At 35.5% G+C, this 26460-nt stretch overlaps 2 protein-coding genes across 14 annotated transcripts in view; both read left to right on the top strand.

Annotated features, from left to right (window-relative positions):
- LOC135109648 (phosphorylase b kinase gamma catalytic chain, skeletal muscle/heart isoform-like) overlaps window positions 1–9094 on the top strand; it is a 30863-nt gene extending 21769 nt beyond the window's left edge. For 7 of the 8 annotated variants that reach the window (XM_064021202.1, XM_064021176.1, XM_064021209.1 and 4 more), the window contains exons 10-12: window positions 3163–3204; window positions 4928–5086; window positions 5763–9094. In XM_064021202.1, the coding sequence (XP_063877272.1) occupies window positions 3163–3204; window positions 4928–5086; window positions 5763–5912 (351 nt within the window). In that variant the 3' untranslated portion in view covers window positions 5913–9094. The remainder of the gene's footprint in view (window positions 1–3162; window positions 3205–4927; window positions 5087–5762) is intronic. The other variant, XM_064021217.1, reaches the window with a different exon arrangement.
- A 220-nt stretch (window positions 9095–9314) lies between these two features.
- LOC135109637 (BTB/POZ domain-containing protein 17-like) lies at window positions 9315–24960 on the top strand. Of its 6 annotated transcripts, none has more exons than XM_064021118.1 (12): window positions 9407–9444; window positions 11446–11536; window positions 11850–11968; window positions 12218–12395; window positions 12874–13014; window positions 14017–14196; window positions 16820–17076; window positions 19551–19758; window positions 20364–20493; window positions 21578–21807; window positions 22195–22458; window positions 23818–24960. In XM_064021118.1, exons 4-12 carry the CDS (start codon window positions 12252–12254, stop codon window positions 23917–23919), a joined length of 1656 nt encoding a protein of 551 aa, XP_063877188.1. In that variant the 5' UTR covers window positions 9407–9444; window positions 11446–11536; window positions 11850–11968; window positions 12218–12251; the 3' UTR covers window positions 23920–24960. The 6 variants fall into 6 exon arrangements, with proteins under 6 accessions (XP_063877197.1, XP_063877188.1, XP_063877208.1 ...); XM_064021138.1 differs by lacking the exon at window positions 9407–9444 and adding an exon at window positions 9491–9723 and having other exon boundaries at window positions 12206–12395; XM_064021108.1 differs by lacking the exon at window positions 9407–9444 and adding an exon at window positions 9493–9723.
- Window positions 24961–26460: the final 1500 nt, after the last annotated feature.

The following is a 26460-nucleotide window of genomic DNA, read 5'->3' as shown; positions in this document are numbered from 1 at the left end:
GTGACTTTAGTAAGCGAGTGACTGGAAGCAGATAAGGAGAGTTGATGAAATGAATTTCTTGTGACCTTACAGTAAGGCTATAACTCACCTCCCACTGTAGGAAGAAAAAAAAAAAACATTTAGAAATGGGTAATATCCTTTTATAGGATCAATGTCTTGAAGGTTAATCAGGATGTCTTACATCATGGCAGCTATACTGTGTGTCATAGTAATTTTGCCACTTGAAAGTGTATGAATGTCATAGCACTACTGTTGACTGGCACTCTTAGTTGCTGTCTTGTTTTGAAACAATTAATGTTGTCTTTCTACCAAAACCCCGACTTAATTTTAAAGTATATTATCCAAATACAAATAATTGAATGTCTTACAGTCTAAGTATTAATGGTTTTGGTAAGAACAAAGCACGTTTTCTTCATGTTCTAAAACAAGACAGGAATATGTAGAACAGTCAGTGAATGATTGTATCTGTTAATGGCAATGTTATTTTATTTGCTTGTCTGCAGGTGACAAAATTATTATGACAGTTATTGACAGTATACTGTAAGAGATACTGTATGGGATTTTCATGTTTTTTTCAAGTAAGAGAGAAAAATTGTATGTAATAAACTTTACTGCAGTAGAAAAGCTTTGATATATCAGGGTATTGTTGAATGTTACCCTCCTGTGCGAGGTCTGATGTGGAAATATTTCTGCTCTCCACCATACCCAGGGATTCATGAAATACAAATACTCATTGTGTCAAGTACCATGATTAAATGCATATATGAGTAATGAATGTATGCATTAGTATGTCAGTACAGAGAAATCTTGTCTATGAAAAGTACATCAAGCTGCTCTTTGGTGTATTTAAGCCCTTGTGTATATGAGTGATATTTCCTGAGACAATACAAGCCTGATACAGATATATTGAAATATTATGCAAATGAAGAAAAAAAATCACACACACACACACACACACACACACACACACACACACACACACACACACACACACACACACACACACACACACACACACCCTCAACAGGAAGATTCTTAAACATTTATTACTTCATCTGATCGCCAGTATGGGTTCTGTCAAAACCCCTCTACTGGTGATCTGGTTTTCTTTACTGAGTCTTGGTCATCCTCTTTTAGAGTTTTTGTTGAAACTTGTGCTGTTGCCTTGGATATATCAAAAGCTTTTGATAGAGTCTGGCACAAAGCTTTGATTCCCAAACTACCCTCCTATGGCTTCTATCCTTCTCTCAGTAACTTCATCTATCTCAAGTTTCCTTTCTGATCGTTCTATTGCTGCTGTGGTAGAAGGTCACTGTTCTCCTAAATCTATTAACAGTGGTGTTCCTCAGAGCTCTGTCCTGTCACTCACTCTCTTCTTATTATTCATCAATGATCTTGTAAACCAAACTTCTTGTCCTATCCACTCCTACACTGATGATACCACCCTGCATTTTACCACGTCTTTTTATAGACACCCAACACTTCAGGAAGTAAACATTTCACGCAGGGAAGCCACAGAACACCTGACTTCTGATCTTTCTAAAATTTCTGATTGGGGCAGAGTAAACTTGGTATTGTTCACTGCCTCAAAAACTTAATTCCTCCATCTATCATCTTGACACAACCTTCCAGGCAAGTATCCCCTCTTCTTCAATGACACTCAACTGTCCCCCTCTTCTACACTGAACACTGGTCTGTCCTTCATTTATAATCTAAACTGGAAACTTCTCATCTCATCTCAAGCTAAAACAGCTTCTATGAAGTTAGGCACTCTGAGACGTCTCTAGCAGTTTTTCTCACCTCTCCAGCTGCTAACTCTGTACAAGGGCCTTATCCGTCCATGTATGGAGTATGCTTCACATGTGTGGGGGGGTTCCACTCATACTGCTCTTCTAAACAGGGTGTAATCAAAAGCTTTTCATCTCATCAACTCCTGTCCTCTAACTGACTGTCTTCAGCCTCTCTCTCATCGCTGCAATGTTGCACCTCTAGCTGTTTTCTACCGCTAGTTTCGTGTTAACTGCTCTTCTGATCTTGCTAACTGCATGCCTGCCCTCCTCCTGGGGCCTCGCTGACAAGACTTCCTTCTTTCTCTCACCCCTATTCTGTCCACCTCTCTAATGCAAGAGTTAACCAGTATTCTCAGTCATTTATCCCTTTCTCTGGTAAACTCTGGAACTCCCTGCCTGCTTCTGTATTTCCACCTTCCTATGACTTGAATTCCTTCAAGAGGGAGGTGTCAAGACTCTTATCCTTCAATTTTTTTTACTATCACTTTGGACCCTTTTCTGGGATTGGCATCTCAGCAGGCTTTTTTTTTTTTTTTTTTTTTTTTTTTCTTCTAGGCCCTTGGCCAGTGTCCCTTCTACATAAAACACACACACACACACACACACAACTTGAACAGAGGCCTTCTCTGTTTATTGATTTCCCAGGATTGTCTTGCATTGTGTTGCATTTGGGTATTGTGATTGCCAGTAAATAAGGGACTCTCAACCCTGTGGCTGATAAGAGACAATTGGCCTCACAAACATTGGAGGTCTAGAGCTAATGACGGTTTGTCTCCTCTTTTCCTTGTATTCAGTGACTGATGTACCAAAACTGTGGCATACATGTTTATTTCTACTGATTTGGGTTTACTTAATATAACATCATGCAGAAATAATGGTGCCCATCAGTTGTTTGGTGTAACTGCTCTATAAATATGTCACAGTTCAACATATAAAATAATAGTGGTTGAGAGCCCCTAACATAAGGAACATCTTGATTAATTCTATTTAATACAATGTTATGATCTGAGCCTGGGTTTCTAGCATTCTACTCTACTACATCCTTTTGCAACTGGCCGTTATGTTTTGCAGTGGAGCCTCATGTACTCAGCCCACACAGGGAGCTAAGAAAAATCATTCACACCCTATCATAAAGACAGATTCTGAACTACTTGCTTCGTAGCACAGTTGGTGAACCACAGCAACCTCCCAACCATCTCTGTTGGTTTGATAACTGAGGCTTCAATGTGGATAATTTTTAATTTTTTTATTTAATTTTTTTGTTTGTTTATTATTATTATTATTATTTATTTTTTTTTTTACATCTATATTTCACCCTCTTACTGCTTGATGTCCATGCATGCTGTAGCCTCTCATGATGTGCCTCTTCTAGCCTCCCCGGAGTCGCATCCTTGTCGCCACCATTGAGAAGAAGGTGAGTGTTCATGATGGGCCTCAGCACCACTACTGCTTTCCTGCAGGGGCTCTGAATGGGAAAGGGGACAAAAGAAGAGATTGACATGCTTGACTTCACTGCCTATAATCAATTCTAGTATTTATGATTAGGATCCTTATCAGGATTAGGAATAATGGTAGGACAGTACCACTAATGATACCACGTAATGATCTAGAGATGTTTAAGAGTTACAGTATTATCAGATTTAAAAACTGATGGAAGTAGTAGCTTTTGTACTTGGTTGTCATTTTCCATGTGTTAAGACAAACATGGAAGGCGATATCTAGCTAACGGTGTATTCCACAGCTTATTATAAAGCAGTGAAGCAGATATTGTTTATTATACTGTCACATCTGCTGTCTTTGTAGTTAGGGACTTTATGATTCAAGTGAAGACATGCTTTCTCTTGAGTGTGATAACCTTGCCTGAGAGGTTGAAGTTTTGTTTGGTAGTCAGCAGGAGATGGCCAGTGAAGCATATCCTGAACTGTTTCCTGGAGTAGTCTTGCCATGTCTTTCATGCTTCATGTAATTCCACTGCATCTCAAGCACTGCAACAAAAGAAAAGGGGAGAAGAGCTTCTATGGTAACTTTTCAGTAACTCCACAAACCTTCTGTTGTAATTGCTGCCAAAAAATTATCGAAAAAAAAGTTATGATCGTAATATGTAGTTTTTAATGGATGTGCAAATTAATACCTTATTTTAGCTGAGCAATGGATATGAGAACATAATTTATGAACATTATCCTAGTTTAGCTAATCAGTATTTAGTAGCTTAATGAAGAGTAGTTTTCAGTAAGTTTGCTTTTTGAGCAACCACAGGCACAGAGGCACATAGGTACTATGCACAACACTTCATGGCCATTGCTGTCATTTTTAATATCACTGTCAACACCACTGTCACCACTGCATCACTCTTCAGCACTTGTCAAACATACCACACCCACTACCCAGCCACTAAGATTGAGCTTTCCACTTCACTATGTGTGTTGAGAATGGTTAAGGATACAATGCAGATTTTTTTTTTCCTTTCTTCTTCTTGTTGTCACTTACAAGCCAATAAATAAGCATGTTGAGTCCCTAAACACCTGTTTCTTAAAAAAAAAGTGTGGTTATCTGCATTCCCTGTACCTCATGAATGCTTAGAAAATAGTAACAGATAAAAAGAACTTGTACATAAATTAATCTTGTACATATACTCTTTTAGTCCTCATTTATAGTACACTTAACTGTGATGCTGAATAAGAAGCATTGCAGCTGCCATTTCTTTTCCTGTTATATCACAAAACTGTACCTTTGGCATTATGTCTGGAATCAGTGGGGTCACATCTCTCAGGCTCTACAACATATTACTCATCATAAACTTTTAAGGTAGTAACTTCATGGGCTAGCTTTCTCTACATTGGTGTTGTCTTGGCTTGATATAATGCTACAGAGAAGAAGAAAAAGTAAGAGCCTCAATATTCAGGGGTTGTTTAACTCAGTTTCAGCATTGTGGTGATTTGGTGAAACTTTATTCCTGACCTTTGTGGTAACACATATTACGTTTGAATAGTCTTTTGCAAAATGCATTCAGTATACTCATAAAAACTTGGTGATATGATGCTGCAGTGAGTACATATGAAATATCAGCATGTATAATTTCATTTCATATAGACACATACATTCAAACTAGAATTGACTCTTTTTCCTTGTTACCTCAGCAATACAAAGGACGCCCCTTCAACGCAAGGAAGATGTTCCAATTTGGTGCCCTGTGTGTGCGGTCTGTTATCAGGATCCAGCGGCTGCGCTACACTCCTGAACCAGTGTCCCTGGCAGTGACCCGGGTAGATCCATACAGGGTAAAGGCACTTCGCAAGGTGAGACCAGCATTATTTAGAGCCTGGCTTGTTTATTTGATTATTTCATTGTATTTGTTTTTGTTTGTTTTGAATGAGGAGAAGGCTGAGTGCAAAAATATATTAAAAATTTCACTTCAAGAAAAGGATTATGAAATAGCTAGCATCTATCTTACATAGAGGTAATTGCAAACAGGTTTATTTCTTGATGACAAATAAGAACTGATCCATCCATAACAGTATCATGCATGTCATTGTGGGTGGTGCCTTTGAGTCATTTATATTTAAACACATCTTCCTTTATTTACATGGTAGGTTCAGTTCTGAAGTGTAATTGATTTTACAGTATGACAGGATATGTAAGAAATCTGGAGTGCATCTTGCTGCCTCCCCACTTGTAAAAGAGTTTACCAACATTTTTATAAACTTCATCGTATGCTCATCCTGTCATGTTTCCTTTTCTTTTTTTTTATTTATGTATTTTTTTTTATATTTATTTTTCTTATATCTGATGTCTGTGTTAACAGTAATGTAACCAGTGTTTCTCTCTCTCTCTCTCTCTCTCTCTCTCTCTCTCTCTCTCTCTCTCTCTCTCTCTCTCTCTCTCTCTCTCTCTCTCTCTCTCTCTCTCTCTCTCTCTCTCTCTCTCTCTCTCTCTCTCTCTCTCTCTCTCTCTCTCTCTCTCATCCACCTCAAGGTCATAGACAACTGCGCCTTCCGAGTGTATGGTCACTGGGTGAAGAAGGGTGAAGGTCAGGACCGTGCAGCTCTTTTCCAGAATTCACCTAAGATTGACTTCTCACCTCGCACCCCTATCAGCCCTCCTCTCATACTGAGCAGGGCATAACAGTGTTCTCTCCATACAAAATAGCACCATATTAACTGTTTAGGAATTTGATAAAAATGGTCTCTCCTCATTACCAAACAAGACAAGCTTTCCTTCATATGAGATAAAACAGGCAACAACAAAACAGACAACACTTGATTCCTCCTGCCTTGTGCAAAACAAATTCAAGCTTTCTTCCTCTACCAGACAACCAAAGACCTTCTTGTACACAAAAAAGTATCTTTTCTTCACAAGGCAAGACATGCCTTCCCTTACAGTAGCCTAGTAAAATATTCCCTTGTAGAAAACAAGATTAGCTATCTTTTTGCACAATATACCCATACAATTCAAAATAAGTTGTATAATGAGTAACTGTGCTTAACTAGAAAGACAATTGGTCCTAACACTATACAGAACAGATGATACATTTTGTCCTCTGCCAGTACAAAATAAGCAAATCCTCATTGACATGCCAAATAAGAAGACAAAGACAAGATAAGCCAGCAAATTTCCATAGCCAAACAACTCATGATTAACCTTCCTTCAAACAGACAAGATGAGACAGCAACTCTACCTCACACAGACCTGACAGTAACTTTGCCTCATACAGACAAAATAAGGTAGTAACTCCCCTTCTGTCAGCCAAGGCAGGACGACATAAGATAACAGTTAACTTTCCCTCACCCAGACGAGACAAGGTACATACATACTGACTCTCCTTTCTTTTACACAAACAACAGAAGACAAGGCTGAACAGTGACTCTCCCCACAAACAGGCAGTACAGCAGTAACTCCTAACACAGACAAGAGAATACATTAACTCTCCCTTATACATAAAAGACAAGGTGTTTCCTCATTATTGACAGGTGATCAGTCATGTTTGGTGAGTGAGTAGCATGACCATGAGTACTGATGAGTGAGTGACTACTATCAAGATATTTGCACAAAGAAGTTTTTATGTTTGAAAAATATTCATCTATTACACAGTAGCTTTTGCTGTGTTTTCATATATATATATATATATATATATATATATATATATATATATATATATATATATATATATATATATATATATATATATATATATATATATATATATATATTCATTCAAGCCAGTGTCAGACATGTTGATTGAGCAATTGAACCAATGGACAATTAAACCAGTGGACAAATAATATCAACCAGTGAACATTAGAACCAGTGGCAATTCAACCAATGGAAAACTGAACTAGCGACAGTTGAACCACTTTATTGGGAAATGCATTTTTGTAGTAAAATAATTTGTATCAGTGGACACAAAAGTACTCTGGTTAATTTATCATCATCATTTTTATATTATTATTTTCCTCAAGTCTACTGGTTGAATTGTGACTAGTTCAGCTGTGCTTGAACCATCATTCACTATCCTAGAAGTGTTATTTAATATTTAATGTGCTGACAAGTTATGTTTGGGAGTTATGATTTGCTGGTTTGAAGTCTTGTAAATTATTGTATATCATCTTCTGTATATAATTTATTTTCTTTCATTTTATGTCATTTTAAATTGTTGAAAATATTTATTTTAATGAATACAGTATTATTATTAAGTGAAGACATTTATTTTGTGTGATTTTTTCTTCCAATATTCAACAATGTATTGTTACTCCCTTAAACTGAATCCAGTATTGCTTTTGAGTAACTAGATGTTATGGACACTATTAAGACATGTATTGATACATTCTTTGAAAAGAAACAATCCTTCCTTACACCGAAGAAGATAGTTCAATACCTGTTAGCCCAGTAGGGTTGAGAATATAGGATAAGTCAAGTGTCCAGGATATTGTAGGCTGCTCTGGAACAGGTGCAGAGAAACGTAAATTCAAGCTACAAAGTGCGTCTCTCTCTCTCTCTCTCTCTCTCTCTCTCTCTCTCTCTCTCTCTCTCTCTCTCTCTCTCTCTCTCTCTCTCTCTCTCCCCACTTGGCCTTCCACCTCTTCTGATTTTTGGAGGATTAAATTAATGGCATGTAGAAAGCTTCCATATGAAGGGCGGCGGTTGACTTAAAGGAAGGTGATCTTTATATAGAACGATTCTCAACTTTCGGCTTTGCGCCTTCCTCGACCCCAGTGATGACATTACTGGGGTCCGTTTATTTACATCGTTCTTTTTCAAAATGACCATCAGAAAAAATAACCTAGACTCGTTTGCTTTATATATTCTGACTTGTCATATACTTTAACTAATACAGTGAATATCAAAACATTTAAAACCTGAATAATAATAAATATATATAAAAAAAAAAAAAAAAACGGAAAATCATGAAATCTTGACACCATTAAAACCATTGAAATGTCTACCCATTTTAACTTATCAAAAATGAAAAACACTGAAAAATATTAACTGTTTTGCAAATATATATATATATATATATATATATATATATATATATATATATATATATATATATATATATATATATATATATATATATATATATATATATATATATCACAATAAAAAAAAAAATAACCGTATTTTTAGAAACCATAAAAAAAAAAAAAAACAGACTCCAAAATCAAACAAAAATTAAACATAAGAAACTCGACAGGCTACGACATAATACATCCAACCCATCATTGTGGTGACCGATTTGTTCCAGTTGATCGTCAACAGCCGCCCTTCATTTGGAAACTATTATATACCAATAAGATAATCCACTAAGGATCAGAAGAGATGGAAGGCTTATTGGAGAAAGGGCACGCACTGGTTCCATAACTATGTAGCTCGAGTTTACCATGATGGCAAACACCATAGAATACCAAAAATTATCTTTTGATTGGTGGGACTGCCGAATCAGTTTATTTTCTGGCCTGCTATTTTTAAAAATATGTAAGATGAACAGGAGATTGCTGTAAGGTCTTGGTTTGAACCCAAATTGGATGGTCAAAGACAAGTGGCTTACTTTGTTCGGGGAAAAAAAAAAAAAAAAAAACATGCGATGTATACCAAAAAGAACTGTGTTGTCGGTATTATTTTTTTTCCTTTATTATAGATCAATCCATTGTTATTATGGTGTGTAGCGGCTTGCAACCGCAGTGAAGTTGGAAAGGGTAGAGACGTTAGAGGTTCTCTTCTTTCACGCCGAAATCTTCGTTCACATGACATAAAATATGGACAGTTGTTATTGTTATTACTTCTTGAAAATAAATGGTATATCTATGTTTTGCTTTTTATTTTTCATCTTGGTATCAAGGCATCCATGTTAGAGGACGATCTTCGTAAATATGGAAATATTTGAAGTAAAAAAAAAAAAAGGGCAGATAATGAAGCTGGCCATCGGAGAGCAGCTTTGCGGATCTGCCAGACGTTTAATGATCTTGTATGTGTAAATGCTATATGAAAATGTCTGTCTTCAGTTTTATTTTTCCCCAACATATTGAAATGAATGTTGTTTTCTCAGCTGTAACGACATTTTCAATGCTGAGCTGACATTCAAAATATCGATACTGGAGGTTGGGGGCGTGTTGGACAGATAATGAGGTGTGCGGCTACCTACTGTTGTGAAGATAGTGTGAGTTGAGCTTATATTCCTTTCCTTGTGTTTATTGCAATCTTCAATACGTGTTTATTAGTGTCATAAGAGTTGTGTGTGGTATCTAGATTACTTTTAATTCAAGTGAGCAAGATATCTTAGCATTGGTCGAGTAAGGTCACGCCAGGCAGGCCAGTGTTGCCTTGCCTGCCGCGGCACTGTAAACGAAGCTGTAAACACTGGCAGCGGTAAACAGAGGTGACGGGCTACTTGGCTGGCGACTGTGGCAAGGCGCTTTGTGGCATCTGAACACCTTTAGTGAGTAATGCAAATGGTTAGAAGTAGCAACATTATAAACAGACATGGAAGATCAATCAGTAAATAAATATGATGAGATCCGAGTTGAGAACTGACGTCAGGTGGGCAGGAGGTAAACGAAAAAAGCAACACACACTTCAGTACTGTGGATCTCACATGTTATAGACATCGATGTCAGTGAAGAGAATCTCTTTATCGGGAAGATTTTAGGCAACTTGCCATAGTATGAAATATAGATTTAATGTTGGACATACCAACTCGTACCAGTACACTTAGCTAGTAGAATGTGGACATACTTTGGTGGTATTATTTTTCAGCTTCGTCACATGGCTCTGTATTTATGATTTTAATACATTTCAAGATTTATATTCGCTTATTGTTATATTTGACTCAGAAAATACTCGAAATGCAGCTGTAGAATCTGATATGTACTTCAGTTTTTAATCCAAAGATGAAAATACGATTTTGATAAACTGCTTCCTCCAAACACTACATCTTTACTCATTTCATTATGTAGATATAGATGTTGTTCTTCAATAGCATTTCAATAGCAAAATTATATTGTCTAATCAAGAAATCCCTAAATTCAAATAGTGAATGTTCAGAGTTCATGGAAGAAAGCCACCAGCAAGGTTTGTTATGTCATGTTTAATTTAATTTCAAAATATCCCGAACTGTGTGATTGCATAGAAGTTGTTATGTGGCAGTGGGACTTTGTGTAGCAGCTAAACAAAATTCCATAGTTTTATAGAGTTTAGGTACGGTGCTGCAGGTGACAAACTCACTGTCATAACCAAAGTCCACAATTTTTGTGAAAATAAGAGTTATTTTGCTGGGAATTAGCTATCTTAATAATTCTTGACACATGGAAATCTATTGATATAGAATACTGTCATTTTGAAATAGAGGGAGCAATTTTTAAGAATTTATCAATAATTCAAGAATACTTTGAGTTAAGATTGGTAGCAGACTATGTAACTACAGGACATTTTGTTTCATTACCTAGTCCTGAAACATGTGCCTCAGATAGATGTCAGAAGCAAGATATATACATTGAATTTGATTCTGCTGCTTTTGAGTATCAAATGGTTATTTAACTTGTCAAGAAAGGAAAAAAAAAAAAAAAAAAAAAAAAAAAAAAAAAATATATATATATATATATATATATATATATATATATATATATATATATATATATATATATATATATATATATATATATATATATATATAAAGTGTTGTAGCACTTTGGCTGATTAATTGAACAAACACATCCAATCCTATTCACTTGCTGATAATACCATTGATGCTGTTAACACATAGAATGGAAAACTACCAAATGATGTACTAGGTTAGATTTCCTGATTCTGACCAGGGTCATGAGAGGCAGAGCCACCATTAGAAGGTTAATTAGAGTAAGTTAAGGTAGGTTAGTAATCCTCATGGCAGCTGGAATTCCTTATCTTAAATTCATTACATTTAAAATTTTGTATGTATGATTATATCTTGTTCAATTTAGTGAGAGGCAGTCATGTACCAAGATAATGTAGTCCTTTGTCCATATCCAGTTGATGCATGATATTGTTGTTGCCATTTTGTTCAATTGTTTATGTTTGTTCAGTGTTGTTCATTATTAATGAGGTTGAACAACTCATGTGTTTCTTCCCAATTTCTTCCCTGATGATCATCTTTCTCATGTCTTCTTTTACACTTCATCTCCAGGTTTTCTTCATTCTCCTCACTGGTTTCCTTCCATCTATCTCCAACTCCAACACATTTCTGAGTTTCTGTGCCATCATCACAATCAGCCAGTGTAAGTGCCATTATTTTGTCATGACCAGCTAGCTATCCACCATCCTTTGAGTGTGATCAGTGTGGAATGGGAGATTAATCTGAAAAATTTTGCAGTACAGGATCATTGTTTTACAAAGATACTGTGTGTGACTAAGCATAGTTTCAAAACTGTCACATAATTTGTTTAACTTTCTTTGAGAGTTGGTGGTATGAGCCTCTATTTGGAGGAGCATAATTTCAACATGGGTTGTATAATATATAAAATTTTCTTGGAGGATGTTTTATATCAATTACAAGACAAGTCTTTATTGATATTCGTGAATCATTTCCAGTCATGTGATGTCACCATACTAAACCCAACAAAGTATGGATTCTGTACTACAAATTCTGCTGCTCAGCTGTTCATGTAAGACTCAAGCCTTCCAGGCTACAGGACATCACCAACATTAAGGTTTGTAGTTTTTATTTCCTCTTGACTTCCCTTCTCCCTTCTATAGTCCCCTTTCTTTCCATGTTCCCTTCTTTTTGCACATCACCATTCATTATTTGAAATACTGTGACTTTTGGAAATGGTAATTATATATATATATATATATATATATATATATATATATATATATATATATATATATATATATATATATATATATATATATATATACAGTGCACTTTACTCTTTTAATTTCAGTTCAAATTTCAGATATATTCGTCACAGCAGACTTTAACAGAGTGCCATGTTTGCTCGCATTTCAAACATGTTTGGTGCAAATGATGATAATGAGCAGGGCCGCAGCTCTCCTTCTAGGAAAGCTGATTCCAGAGGTACTAACCACGGGGGCACAAATCCCATGCATGGCTATAATACAGCTCAATGTCAAGTAAGTATTTTATTTTTGTAAGTTAGATTTTTGTTTTATGTAGATTTTGAATTTCTAAATATAATTAATTTCCATATCTCAAGAACAGTTCACACAGTAGAACCTTTTAAACACTTCTTATGGCATGGTAAAGGAAGAAGGTAGAATTATTTGTTTGAATGTGAATAGATGAAAACTCCTTACTTGTCTTTATATCTGGATTTTCATGCAGTTCTGGCTACCAGAATTTAAGTAAATCACTTCTCTGTTCTGTAAAGAGTAAACACCAGATCAACCTTTTGCACCTACATTGTGTATCCTACTCTTGGAAGATGGAAGAAAATAATGAAGATAGCATGCAAAAGAAATATGACAGATGAATACAAGAGTTATGGAATGCTAGTAGTGCTGCTCAGATATTAGTTGCCTCTATCTTGAAGGAAGTTTATGAATAGGAAATCAAGTGGTTAAGTAACTAATAAATCAGTGCTCCTTCCAGATAGATAACTCTGGGAGTGTGTTGGAGAAGATTGCTGGACTGTATGCTGAACGGCTGATGAGTGACATAGTGCTGGTGGTGGGTGAGAGAGAGTTTCCTGCCCATCGCCTCATTCTGTGTGCCTCCTCAGATGTCTTCCAGGTGGGGGTAACTATTAATTTCTCGTAGATGAATATTTTTGCCCGAATGAAGAACAAGGAGCAGTATTCACTTTCTCATAGATGAATATTTTTGCCTGAATGAAGAACAAGCAGCTGTATTCACTTGTTTCTCCTTGAGAGGTTTTTGGCTGTTTGATGTGAGAGGTGTCCTTCTGAACATAAAGAATGTTAACCCACTTGCCCTGAGAGATTAAAATTGCTCCAGGCCCTGTACCCAGGGTATCAGCTGTGCACACCAACTTTGAAATGCATCATCCACAGTCTCTTATATAATTTCCTTTCTCACCAAGTGTAATTACACATTTAGTTTGTATTATACACTGTTAGATTGCTGAATCAATTCCACATGTTACTGAACTTTGCAGTTTGCATTTCACATCAATATTATAAAGTTTCTTTTGAAAGAAAAATGTCTGTGTGTGTGTGTAAAGAGGTATCTGAAAACTCTAGTAATATTGAAACCACGTATTATGATGGCATATAAGTGCACTGGCCAATGATCCTGTTGCTGTTGCAAAATCAATCATCCCAATAGATCATTGTTTTACAGAACAAAAAGAAAAAAAATAATGGGAAAATAGTATGTTCTTAGCTGCAGAATAACTTCTTAAGTTACCCACATTCATTTTCTTTGCTTCAAAATGTCTTAAATCAATGGTAAACCAAATTGAAACAGGATATTTATATACGTCTCTGAATGGGAGTGGGTAGCCACCAGGATGTATTTATACGTCCCCAGATGGTAAGGGTTAAGAGCAAATTTGTGAATAGAAAAGAGATAATTAAGTTGTACAGTTATGGCTTAGGAATTAGTTTGTAAGTAAATTTAGAAATTTATTTTGCACTAGCATGTTCTTCATTTATGTGTGATTTATCTAAGTAGTGTTATGAGTTGTACACTTGTAGACATGTAAGAGTTTTCAAGATGATGATGGTCAAAATGCATAGTATGTTAGTATTATCCATTACCTTCCTCTGGCAGGTTATGTTGATGAATCCTCGTTGGAATGAAAGTAGAGAACAGCGAATAGTACTCCAAGAGGCTACCGAATGTGTGGAGGTGTTTGAGCTTTTCTTGCGCTATCTCTACACTGGTCGCCTAAAGGTGTCACATACCACCGTCCTACCAATATTAGCTCTAGCAGATAAATATAATGTTAAGGTAAGTTCATTTTGTAAAAGAGTAGCTAGTAGAGGGGCAGGGTTCACACAAGCATGGAGTGAATGTTTAGATAAGGAAGCTGAAGCCTCTTCTGTCACAGCCACCATGTTTAGGAACAGTGACACTTAAGGAAGGAATGAGACATTAGAGAGATAGAAAAGTAATGTTGGACAAGATGAATATAATGTGAAGTTAAGAAGGTAATGTTTGACAAGATGAAAATTATGTGAAGTTAAGTTCTTGTTGATGTACAATTCAATTGCTAGACAGGTTGTTGACTCAGCTGCACTGCATTCTAAAGAACTTAGAACTCCTATTTGTGAAATTCATGCTTTATTCTTATTTTGAGTGTTGTCATCTGCACATCTTATAGGGATAATAATTAAAAAATCAGATTTTAAGCAGCTTTCTTTACTTTTTGATATCATAAAACCTTGAAACCTTGTTGCTTGTGGTGTGACTGCCATGAGTTAGTAAAGTATCTTGAGCCTAGAAGCTTCCAGACAGCAATATCAAGAGTGTGACTAACTTTACTTTTTTTCTTTTGTCAGCTTAAGCTTTAGATGCCAATGCATCTTTACTTTTTTTTTTTTTTTTTGTCAGCTTAAGCTTTAGATGCCAATGCATTGTACGTTTACTTATGTGGCAATGTATTGTCTGTGTGAAAAGTACCACATCACAGGAATGGCATGGTAACTTTTCGTGTAGACTGTAATTCTGCCGCAAAAGCTGAGAGGTTTGAGAGAGATTTTGTACATCTGGTACATCCACCTCTTCTCACAGTATGGGGTGGAGATGCTCCTCTGTACAGTATCAGTTGTCAAAGAGAGCTGATATATGGTACTGCCTTATTTGCTTTTCCTGCTTTCTGCTCTCATAATGCACTTCTGTTTTTATGCATCATAGCCTAGTAGACATGGGTGGAAAGCACACTGATGAGAAAACTATTCAAGCTTTCATAGATCTCCATAATGCAGGTCTTAGTAGCAAAGAAATGCACTCAAAAGGGGTTGAAGCTCTGCACTGTCCAGAAGCTAATACAGAAATTCAAAGCTGGCAGGAGCAAAAGTTTACCGTTCCCACAAAAGCCATCTGGAAGGCCATATAAGGTACCTAAGAGAACAAGGACACTTCTCAGGAGTCAGCTGGAGGTCAGTCCCAGCCTTACAGGATACCAAATTAGGGAAGGGAATCCTAATATATTAGCTGGTGTCTCTCTCCACACTGTCTGTTATACTTTGCGCTGTGACCTTGGGTACTGCAGTTACCACACAAATAAAAAGCCACTTATAAATGATTCACAGAGAAAGAAAAGGATCCAGTTTCCAAAGAAATATCAAGATTGGACCTTAGATAAGTGGCATACAGTATTGTGGTCTGATGAAAGCACTTTTTGTGTGAGTGGTACAACATCTACCAGAGTGTACAGGTGCCCAGGGTCTGATCCCATTGACCCCCACTACACTCAGTAAACTACAAAACACCCTCAGAGTTTAATGGTTTGGGAATGTTTTACTTTCAATGGCCTCAGTGATTGTTGTGTTCCCGAAAAACACTACTGTCACTAAAGAAGCGTATTTGGAACTCAATGGATAACCTTGAGTCATTGTTTGAAATAACCAAAACTAAAATTTTCCAACAGGATGAGGCACCAGCTCATACTGCTAAAATTGTTAAGGAATGGTTAGATAACTGTGAAGTCAACACCATAAAAGATTGGCCTGGCAGTTCACAAGATTTTTTTCACTAGGAAATTTATAGGGTGTAATTAAGGTCAAATTATGAGACTGTAACGCCACACTCTCTAAGCTGGAAAAAGAGCTTAGCAAATGTTGGGCAGAATTTAAACCTTAGAAACTTCAAAATTTAGCTGCTAGAGTACCAGAATGTCTCAGAGAGGTGCTCAAGAAACAAGGAAACAATAAAATATTAAGTACTGGGTGGAGTTAGAATTTGTTAATTTTTTTTTTGTGATCTGACTGGTAATGTGCAACCAAAACTATTGGCTTGGTAACTTTTCATGCAGACTGTAAAGCTGTCTGCCTTTAATGTAGATTTAAGTTTTGTTATATACCTCATACCACATTAATGCACATTCATTGACCCAATTACTTCATTTAGGAAGAATCTTCTCAGTGCCTTGCCCATTGCAGTGAAATGAAAAATTATGAGAATCATTCCCACCCCCCACAACATGTCTTTTTTTTCAGTCATTTACTTTGACATATACAGGAAAAAAAAAAAAAAATTTACACCTTGTGTCTCACAGTCTGAGACACAAGTTGATTGCACCACAAGGTAATATGGACCAACTGCAGTGGTTAATAGGATTGCTACATCCTTTTGCTTTATATAGATAGACAGACTGATCATAATGCACTCAAGGAATGTATGCTCATGCTCTGCATGGTAGTGAAACTCGAAGATAATTGACATATAAATCAGACTGTGTGATATGGATTCAGTGGCTGGGGAGCCCAGTGTCTGAGCTGATGAAAGGGAATGCATGAATATGTCCATAATATCCAAAATTCTTTTAACACTGAATCCATTAGAGGAATAATTCATTATATTCATGGTTTATCTGATGCTCTGATTTTAAATGAATCTTTTTATCTTTCAGGATTTAATAGAAACATGTATCAAGTACATGAAATTGAATATAGTATCAGCATCAAAGCAAAACTACTTGATTGCGTGGCTACAGTACACCCTCACCTGTGGCCACTCAGATATTTCTTCAGTGTGCTTAAATCACTTCAAGTGGAATCTAGAGCAAGTGGCAACACATGATGACTTTGCTTCTTGTGATCTAGAGCTTCTGACTACTGTGCTATCAGAAAATGATGTAGTAGTGCATGACGAGATGACTCTTTACAAGTAAGTTTCATGGTCAAGTTTCATAAGAGATTTGTTCCAATAAAATATTGGTTGCAATATGATCATGGTTGGCCTGGTTGTGTGGTAATTATCGTACTCAGCTCAGACTTTGGAAATCTCATTTGACACTTTCCTGTTCCTGTAACAGAGAATAGGTGCAGGACATTAGCTGGTGAACTTTGATTTTACAACAAAACAATCCAGCTAGCAACCCTGCCAAAATACTGAGTCACTGTTGTGTGGTATATGGCATGACACACCGTTTTAACCATTAGGCAAGCTCTTGGCCTGCAGTAGGCTCATATTGGTTATTGAAAAGAAATATGTGATTGTACCATCTCAGTTGCTTGACTCAAGTATGAAACATAACTTCATTATTAGCCTCTACAATTCCACTGCAGGACAAAGGCCTTCTCTTCTCCTTCTCCATATGTTTCTGTCTGCTGTCTTTCTATTCTAAGTTGTCCAGCAAAACTGCTGACCTCATCTTTCCATCTAGTTCTCGGCACTGTCATATGTCAGTCTTTGATTACCTGAAGGGGATCGACCAAATATTTTCCATTTTCATTATTTATAAATGAAACTGCACCAATTTTTTATGAGTATGAGTTATAAAGTTCTTTTAGTTGAATTATATGTATGTCTCATTAAATTTGGAGCAATAGTTTTCCTTTTAGTGAAAATAAAAAAAATTATGTTTAGATTTTTACATATTTTGAGAAGTTTTTCTTGGATTTTCTTGAAAACTTGTCACAAGATACTGTGATGGTTTTCTAAGAAAATGATGTGACAATTTTCATTTTTGGTTTTGCTGTCGAGAAAAAAAAATCCAAAATTTTTTCTCATCCAGATATTTCTCTTAAGCTAGGAAAAACTAAATACACAATCAAAATTCTGCTACATGATTTTTAGGTATTTTAATTCCCTTTCAATTGACACCAGAATCATCAAAATCAGACAATAAATGGCAGAGAAATAGGCCTCAATAGCACAATACAGGGCTTTAAAATTTAAAGAAATGCTCATGCACTTTTCATCCACATATATAGCTATGTAATACTGAAATTCTTAGGTGCCAAGTATTATAATGTATTTGTTTTGAGTTGTAGATGATTTTAAGCCATAATTGCAAGTGTTAGATTTATAAATTACTTGTTTTGTTGGCATCTGAAATCTCTTGGATGGAACATTGCACACTTCATTGTTACAATGAGGGCGCGCCACACTGATGCATGTGCTCTGTTCTCAGCTAATATCTAGTGTGCTTTTGCCAGTACCTCACACCTTTGGGTAAGGTAAGACTTCCTCTTACCCATTGTGGTGAAAGGGAGCATTAAGTGGGGAGTGAGTGAATGCTAAATGGGTAAAGAAGTTGATGAAGGAGAGTGTCACAAACCCTTCCCTCTCTCTAAGTGTGTACAACATGCACTGACTAGTACTGAGGCTCTTTGAGTGTTCCTTGCCCCCACTCTGCTGAGCTGTGAGAGGAAACTTCCATACTCCATTATAAAGAAAGCTGTTCATAAACTTTTTTATTTATTTATTTATTTATTTATTCTTACAATCATCTCTGACCTACAATGACATTGACTGGGCAACTGAGTGTGAGTGGGGTGGCCATTTAAATGGTTATTTAAACAGCATTAAAATGAAGATGACAAATTATCATATGCACAGAGCCTAAGGATGTCATAAGATGATTTTTGCATTTTTTTATATTTTTCAAATTCTCAACTTAGTTGGTTCCCTTAATTGTCTGTCTGTTATATGCTTGACAAATGACCCATCTTGACCACATCTACTTTTTCATTTAATTGCAGTCAGGGTGTCTTCAACTTTAGTCTGCTTGCAAATCCATGGTTTCCTCTTCTTATGTCTCACTGTTATACCAACTATTCTATTCCCTTTGAGCACTGCAAAATTTTTGTCCTAGGACTTTTGTAGGACTTCAGATTTCAAATCCATATATTATAACTGGCAGAATGCACTTACTCTTTGATGATAGTGTGTAGATTACAATCACTGGTTTGATAACCCAAAAAAGCATTCCATTCTGTCTTTATTCTCTTGATTTCCTGTCATGATTAAGACTGGTGCTTATTTTTTAGCTTAAGCAGATATATTCCTAAACATTTTCTTTCTTTATCATCTTTAATTTCATGCCTTTTTGTAAAATCTGTTGTTACTCACTTATTGATTCTCTCATTAGAAGAACAATATCTTTGGCAAATCTAGGATTATTTCTATCTAGTTTTAATGGCTTTATTTAGCTTTATAGTGGTAGAGTTTCCCAGTAGTTTTTGTTCAATTCCTTCACATATTTTTTTTCTGTACCCCTCATCTCCTGAGTGCATTTGTAAATACCAAAGATTGTACTGAGTCACGGGATTTTCCATACAGTCTGTGAAACCCTTTCATATTGCCTTAGTGTATTGTGCATAAAGTTAACTAACTGCACACATCTCTGCCCACAGCATTGTTGTATCCTGGCTACATCAGCAGGCAGAGAAACTCATGAGTCCATCTCCTGTGACAACCCCAGGGGAGCCACCCACAGGTCTTGCATCTTACATTCCTGGTACAACTTCAAGTGGTGTATCCTGTTGTAAGCTACACCTTAGGCGGGACTCTAGCACAAGTTCCTTTGATTCTGTTGATCGTATGGAATGGCTAACATATGAGGTCAGTGTTCCTTACTTTTTGAGTTTGTAGTTTATGGGCATGTTCTTTATGGCTCTAAGGTGTGGTAAATGAATTTCAAGTCAGCCACAAACATGGAGGTGCTGGTAATGGTCCTGCAGGCAATTAGAGATGGGAGTTTGTTACAGTGAGAAATGATGCAGAAATGAGTAAAACTGTATAGTTTGCTGCAAATGCTGAAGTATATAGGTCTTGTAAAAAGAATTATAAAAAGAGAGAAAAAAAACATTTGAGGGAGATTTGCAGTCTTTGAACTCATTTAAATCAGTTCAGTTTTTTGAGGGACCAGCTCCTTGATATTGAAAGAATATTTTAAGCTCATAACTTTTTGCCTTTTTATCTTATTGACATATTCAGATGACCAGTCTGTCACCAGTTTGTCTTGTTTAATAGAGGAAACATAGGCAATTGTTTCTGTCCAGAGTTTGTCTGGACTGCCACTGGAAATGTGTATGGTGAATTCATCATGCTGGTTAGTGTAATGTTAAGTGAAAATTGTTATCTTTTGTGCTTCCTAATCTTTTTCTCCCTTTAAAAAGGTTAACTACAGTTTAATAGTAATAAGTTTCTTCTTATAATACCAATAGGTGATGAAGTTTGTCCGATTTCCAATGATGACTCCAAGACAGTTGGCAGACTTGTTGTTGGTGCCACTGACTATCAAGTACAAAGAATTTTTTGTCACACGCATGGCCATTGGAATGTCATTTCACTCAGGTATGCAAGACCTTCTACAATGATGATTTAGTTATAGGTAAATATACTGACATATATATTTGCCATTACAAGTATTTAAAGGTTTCACAATGGGGACCTCATTCCATAATTTTGTCTTTATTAGAATATGTATGAATTACCGTATTTGATGGCTCATAAGATGCGCCCAGTTTTGGCAGACATTGAAATGAAAAAAAAAAGATAAATGAGTAGATTTAAGCTCTGAATATGAAGTGAAGGATTTCACCTGACCTTTGAAGATTCTCACATGCATTTTAGATCATTATTAGATCCCAATATTTTGCACATAAAAACTTTAATATTTGCTAGTAGCCAGCGTACCAATTCTGTTGTGAGATGTAAACATGTACCTGGCATATGGCATCGGCAGTGTCTGTGAGAGACTACAGGGGTAATAAAGTTTGCTCATAAGAATGTTAAAAGATAGGTGCAATTTTAATTATATGAAAGTGTGTCTTACCTCAAGGAGTAATGGCATCACACTGTAAAGAATGCAGTGAAGCTTGCCCGTTTCACCAGGTTTGGCACGTAACTGATTGTGTGTTTGTTTTGGTACATGCAATGCATGGTGCATGGTAACTCAGGCAAATTCTTCCTGACTGGTGTCATTCTATGTGAATTACCAGTAAGTATGACCTATTATATATTGTTACCTTGAAAGAAAGAGTTGTTTTGTGGTGTAGTACCAATCATCACTTTGTTTACATGTGCGAAGATGTCTGGGGTTTGATTTTAGAGCCTCTGTTGCCATAGACTTACCACCAACCACTGCCTTAATGCTGAACCTTGGCCTCATAGGACACAGGCTCATTTCCTGAAACTTTTTTTTTTGGAGAAAAGGTGCATCTTATGAGCCATCAAATATGGTATTATTAGTGTATTCCATCACAGATTCCATGTTTCTCCCACAAGCAGTTTTTGTATCGTGATTCCTGCATAGGTAATGAGAGTTCATGGATTTGATTGTGTCTAACTGGTGCATTACCCCTTTCTTTTTAGGATCTATTTTATGTAATTCCCTTACATAGAAAAGATTCCACTATTGAATCTTCATTGCCTGCAGGCCAATGGGATCGTGTGAAAGAGATAATAAGGGATCCTGAGCCTTCCAATCGTCTCTTGTTCACCCCACGGCTATACACAGCAGAGCAATGGAGTGCAAGCCTCACTGTGGACAACTTGCCTTGCCTCCCTGCATATCACACTAGAACTCTTGTTTTCTCAACACCAGCTTCTGCCTCAGAGCTGGACTGTGACACGCAGCTGGAGTGGATAGTTGAGCTTTACCCGAAGGTAAGTTTTCCTGTTTGGGGTGTAGAATTTCCTGTCATTATTAGTTTCTTTTCAGTCATTCTAGCCTATTTGTAGTCCTACAGTAATGTTATTTGTATCTTACTTTATATTATTTGATTTTACCCATGTCCAACTATCATCAGAATGTAATTGAGCCAGCAAAATTAGATTCTGAATTACATGATTTAAGAGAAAATTGAAGCATAGATCAACTGGATGACAAGTGGCTTTTTTATTGATATCTTAATCCATTATATATATATATATATATATATATATATATATATATATATATATATATATATATATATATATATATATATATAATTTATTTATTTATTTATTTTATTATTATTTTTTTTTTACATGATATCTGTCTTTCTCCAGGGTGTTTGGTTTCGGAAGTTTTACTTGATTGTGTGGCAAGGAACAGTAGAGGTGCCTGAAGCAGTGTTAAGGACAGTCAGACTGGCAGTCACAGCAAAGGATGTGGAATATGCAAGAGTCAGAGTGGCAGTGCTAGTTTTTGCAATGCAAGAAGGGATTGAGTACATAGTTAATGTGGTGTCTACTAACTATATATTTTCTGCTGATGACAACTTGTTGAATCTGGATGACATTCTCCCCTTTGACAACCTGAATGATCCTCCAGTAAGTATAAGGAGCTCTTATTGTTGGGAATATTGTCATATACTTGTTTCCAACCTTAAGATAACTTGGTTGAATCTAGTAAGTACAATTGGACACAGCTATGTATGGGATGCACATATTTATACATTAGTACTGTGGTTTACAATTAACTTTGTATATGATCAGTTCATAAGACAAGCATAAATATCAAGCAAAATTTGCTTTAGCATCCAAGCATAACTTGGAAAGTGAGCAAAAAAGAGCCAGTGGTTCTTTCCTGCACATGATGCATATGTCATCCTCTGTCACAGGGCTTCTTGTGACTTCTTTTGCTTTGTAACTTGTTAGGTAATCTGATCATTGCTTCTGTTGTTTCTCACACTGCTCCTTTTCACTATTATACTGCTTCCGTAGTCCCTTTTCCCAGCTCTATTAAAATTTTTTTAATACATTTTATATTTTTTTTCAATTTCAGTTTATCTCCATATCATACTAGTACTGTGCTGATCCCTCTGTCTTCTTCAAACCTCCTATGCCATTCTTCCTCCTCATTGATGACTATTACTGCTGTCAAAAGTTAGCTTCTTTGATCCTCATACCTGTTGCTTTCTACTCTCAGGTGTTCAATGGTCTTCTTCACTCCCCCCCTTCCCCTGACACACATTTAGATAAGGGTAGAATTGTTGACCGTATACACAGAAGTGTAATTTTGATAGGATTCTGTTCCTGCTGGACAGTGAGGTCACAACTCCTTAATTTGTGTTGACATCTAATTTCTGCTATTATTATAAAAGGAAAGGAGATCTTATTGTTATTTCATGGTCATAGATCAAGATTAGATTCCTCCATCATGAAATTGAGTATATTGTTTGAAACAATGGATATGAATGAGATGCCCTCTGCTGCAAAGCATTATTTTCCAACTAGTGAAAAGACTAAAGGTTTCTTATGAGTGTTTTTTTTTCTTTTTTTACCACAAATATAACAAAAGCCACCAAAAATAATACGTTTTTGTGAGACAGCTGAAAATAAGAATGCTGCAGGACAATTTTTATTCCTCTTGTTGTTTGTAGATCTTTCTCTTATATTCATTTTATCCAGTTTGTAATCCTTAAAACTACATCTGTGTTAGAGTACTAAACTACATGCTCCTTTTTATCAATATTATATAAATCAGTTGAAGTTTATAATTGCTCTTCACATATCCTTATGATTTTTTTGTTTCTTAATCCATTATTGTGATCATCTGTTTGCATATGTACTATAACATTTATCAGTTCTGTATATTTTGCTAGAGTAATTTTATTTTGCATTTTTCACAATTTTTCATGTTATTCATATTTTATATGATAACTCAATTTACTGTCTTCTGTTTGTCAGGAAAGGAAAAGATATCTACAAGAACCATGTGACTCACTCAAGATCCACATAGTCATAAGCCCTCTAAGTGACCCCAAGCTCGGCGCTCCTGGAATTACTTGATGATACTTCATCCAGAATAGACCCACCATTTCTTTTATTGTGTGAGTTATGATGTGTTTATTGTGATGTCTGTCAATGCAGTGCTTCTGATTACTATCTTGTATGAAGAATTTTTACATAATGTACACTTTTTTCCAGGTGGTTATTTATCTTAAGTATTCCTGGTTGCAGTACATCATAGTGATTTGATTTAGGCTCATTATTGATGAAAATTATTGACAATAGAAATATCTTCCATATATATGTTCAGTTCTCAGCAACTAAAGTCATGTCATGGTAGCATTGTAGAAAAGAATGGAAGAAGCTTCCTTCCACTGGTGAAGAAAGGTCATTTTCACCTTCCCCTTCAGATTTCATTGGCAGCATTTGTATATTATGAATGATAGAAAGTAGTTACAAGCTAGGGAATGGCATAATAGAATGTGGAACCAAGTGTGTGTGTGTGTGTGTGTGTGTGTAAGCAATACCATTGCTTGCCCTTATTGGTCATCAAGGAGATTTTAAAAGCTAGATCAAACTCCAAATAAGCTATTTCCATGCATGCATTCAGGGGGGAAGGAGGTAGACAACAGTTGTAGGAATCTCATCTACCATGCTACCATGAATAGAGTATAGTAAGTGAGACCAGTTCTTTGCTGTGATTCAAAATTTGAGAGGGTGTATTTATGTATTATATATATATTTTTTTACTCTATTTTGAAAATTTTTTCTTTTCTTTTATTTTGTTTCATACTGTCAGCCCAGAAGAAATGCAGCTATTTTTGTAAATTTGATGACAAAGCTACTCAATTTCTTCACAGTGGGAAATATTGTTATACTGAAAACCAGGAATAATTTTTGAGCATGTGACTTGTCAAACTCAGAATAAAACTTAAATTTCAGTTAACCTTGTATTTTTTATGAAAGTACAACATTTATTGTATCATATTGATATTTTGAAACTTTAAAACTGTAAATATAATGCTGTCCCCAAGCATTATATGGTATAGCATGAGATTGTTCATAAAATTGCTGGCTTCTTGTGATAAAACTGAAACCTAATAGCTGTTAACTATTTCCTTACCTTTTACTGCTGCAAGAAATATGTCATACATTGAACATTAGTATAGTGAAATAAATGTTGGAAAAGGTTCTTGAAAACCTGAAGAATCTCATGTGTGTATATATATATATATATATATATATATATATATATATATATATATATATATATATATATATATATATATATATATATATATATATATATATATATATATATATGCATTGGAATCTTGGTTCTAGAACTTAATTAGTTCCTGAATGCCATTCGAAAACTTAAACTATTTCCCCATAGGAATCAATGTAAAATGGATTAATCCGTTGCCAGACACCAGTCTACCTTGTCTAAGCGGGTTATGACAGACACTCTGACAGCTAAGATGGCTGCTTCACAACATCTCTAGCTCACACATTATTTATCCAGAAAGGATGTATTGAATGAACTTAGTGACACAGAACTCTTCAGAAGATACGGTTTAGACCGTGCAGGTATTCTCTTTGTAATTAATCTAGTAAGGGAAGCCTTACAGAAGGACACAGAAAGGAGCAACTCACCGCCAAAATGGTGATCAAACACTTAGACATCTTGCTGCTGGGAAAAGCTACTGGAAAAATGCAGTTGTGCAGTGATGATGGTGTTGGGGGTCATCATGAGAGTCACAGGGGGCTCGGGATAACTCTTGAGCACCAAAAACTCTTTGTTTACATTGAGGCTTTTCAGCAGGATCACATGTACCTTATTTCAAAAACTGAATTATTGTCTTACACTCTGTGTCTCTCCAAATATATAAAAAAACAAAATAAGTATTTATAGAAACTATAAATTAGTAATAAACAGCAGCTTTTGCTATGTCTTTTAATATTTGAAATCAAGTAACTTTATTCTAGAAATGAATTATGGTACTACAACTGAAACAATAATTAGTTCAAAATTTTGAATTTTGTAAAAAAAAAACGATTTATTTGAAAAGGGAGGCGTTTGGTAACCAAGGTTCTACTGTGTGTGTGTGTGTGTATATATATATATATATATATATATATATATATATATATATATATATATATATATATATATATATATATATATATATATATATATATATATATATATATATATATATATATATATATATATATATATATATATATATATATATATATATATATATATATATACAATAGAGCCTTGGTTACTGAATGCCTCCCTTTTCAAATAAATCAGTTTATGAACAAAATTTTGAACAAATTATTGCCTCAGTTATAGTATACATACATAAAGTATATTGTATATTACAAAGAATTTTACTTGAAGGTGAATAGGGTGAAAAGAAAGAAGACTTTATCTCTAATTACTTCATAACTTCAATATTGTGATGGCATCATTTGGGTGGATGTCTACCACAATCATCATCATTTTTAAAGGTTTGAAACTAATATGCTTGTATGTGTTGGTATTAGAACATAATGAAATAAGGGAAGCTACAAGAAGCCATCAGGCAT

The sequence above is a fragment of the Scylla paramamosain genome, chromosome 2 (assembly GCF_035594125.1).
Source record: "Scylla paramamosain isolate STU-SP2022 chromosome 2, ASM3559412v1, whole genome shotgun sequence".
Lineage (NCBI taxonomy): Eukaryota > Metazoa > Arthropoda > Malacostraca > Decapoda > Portunidae > Scylla > Scylla paramamosain.
The sequence above is the reverse complement of the archived record's forward strand: the minus strand, read 5'-3'. Positions and strand labels throughout refer to the sequence as shown.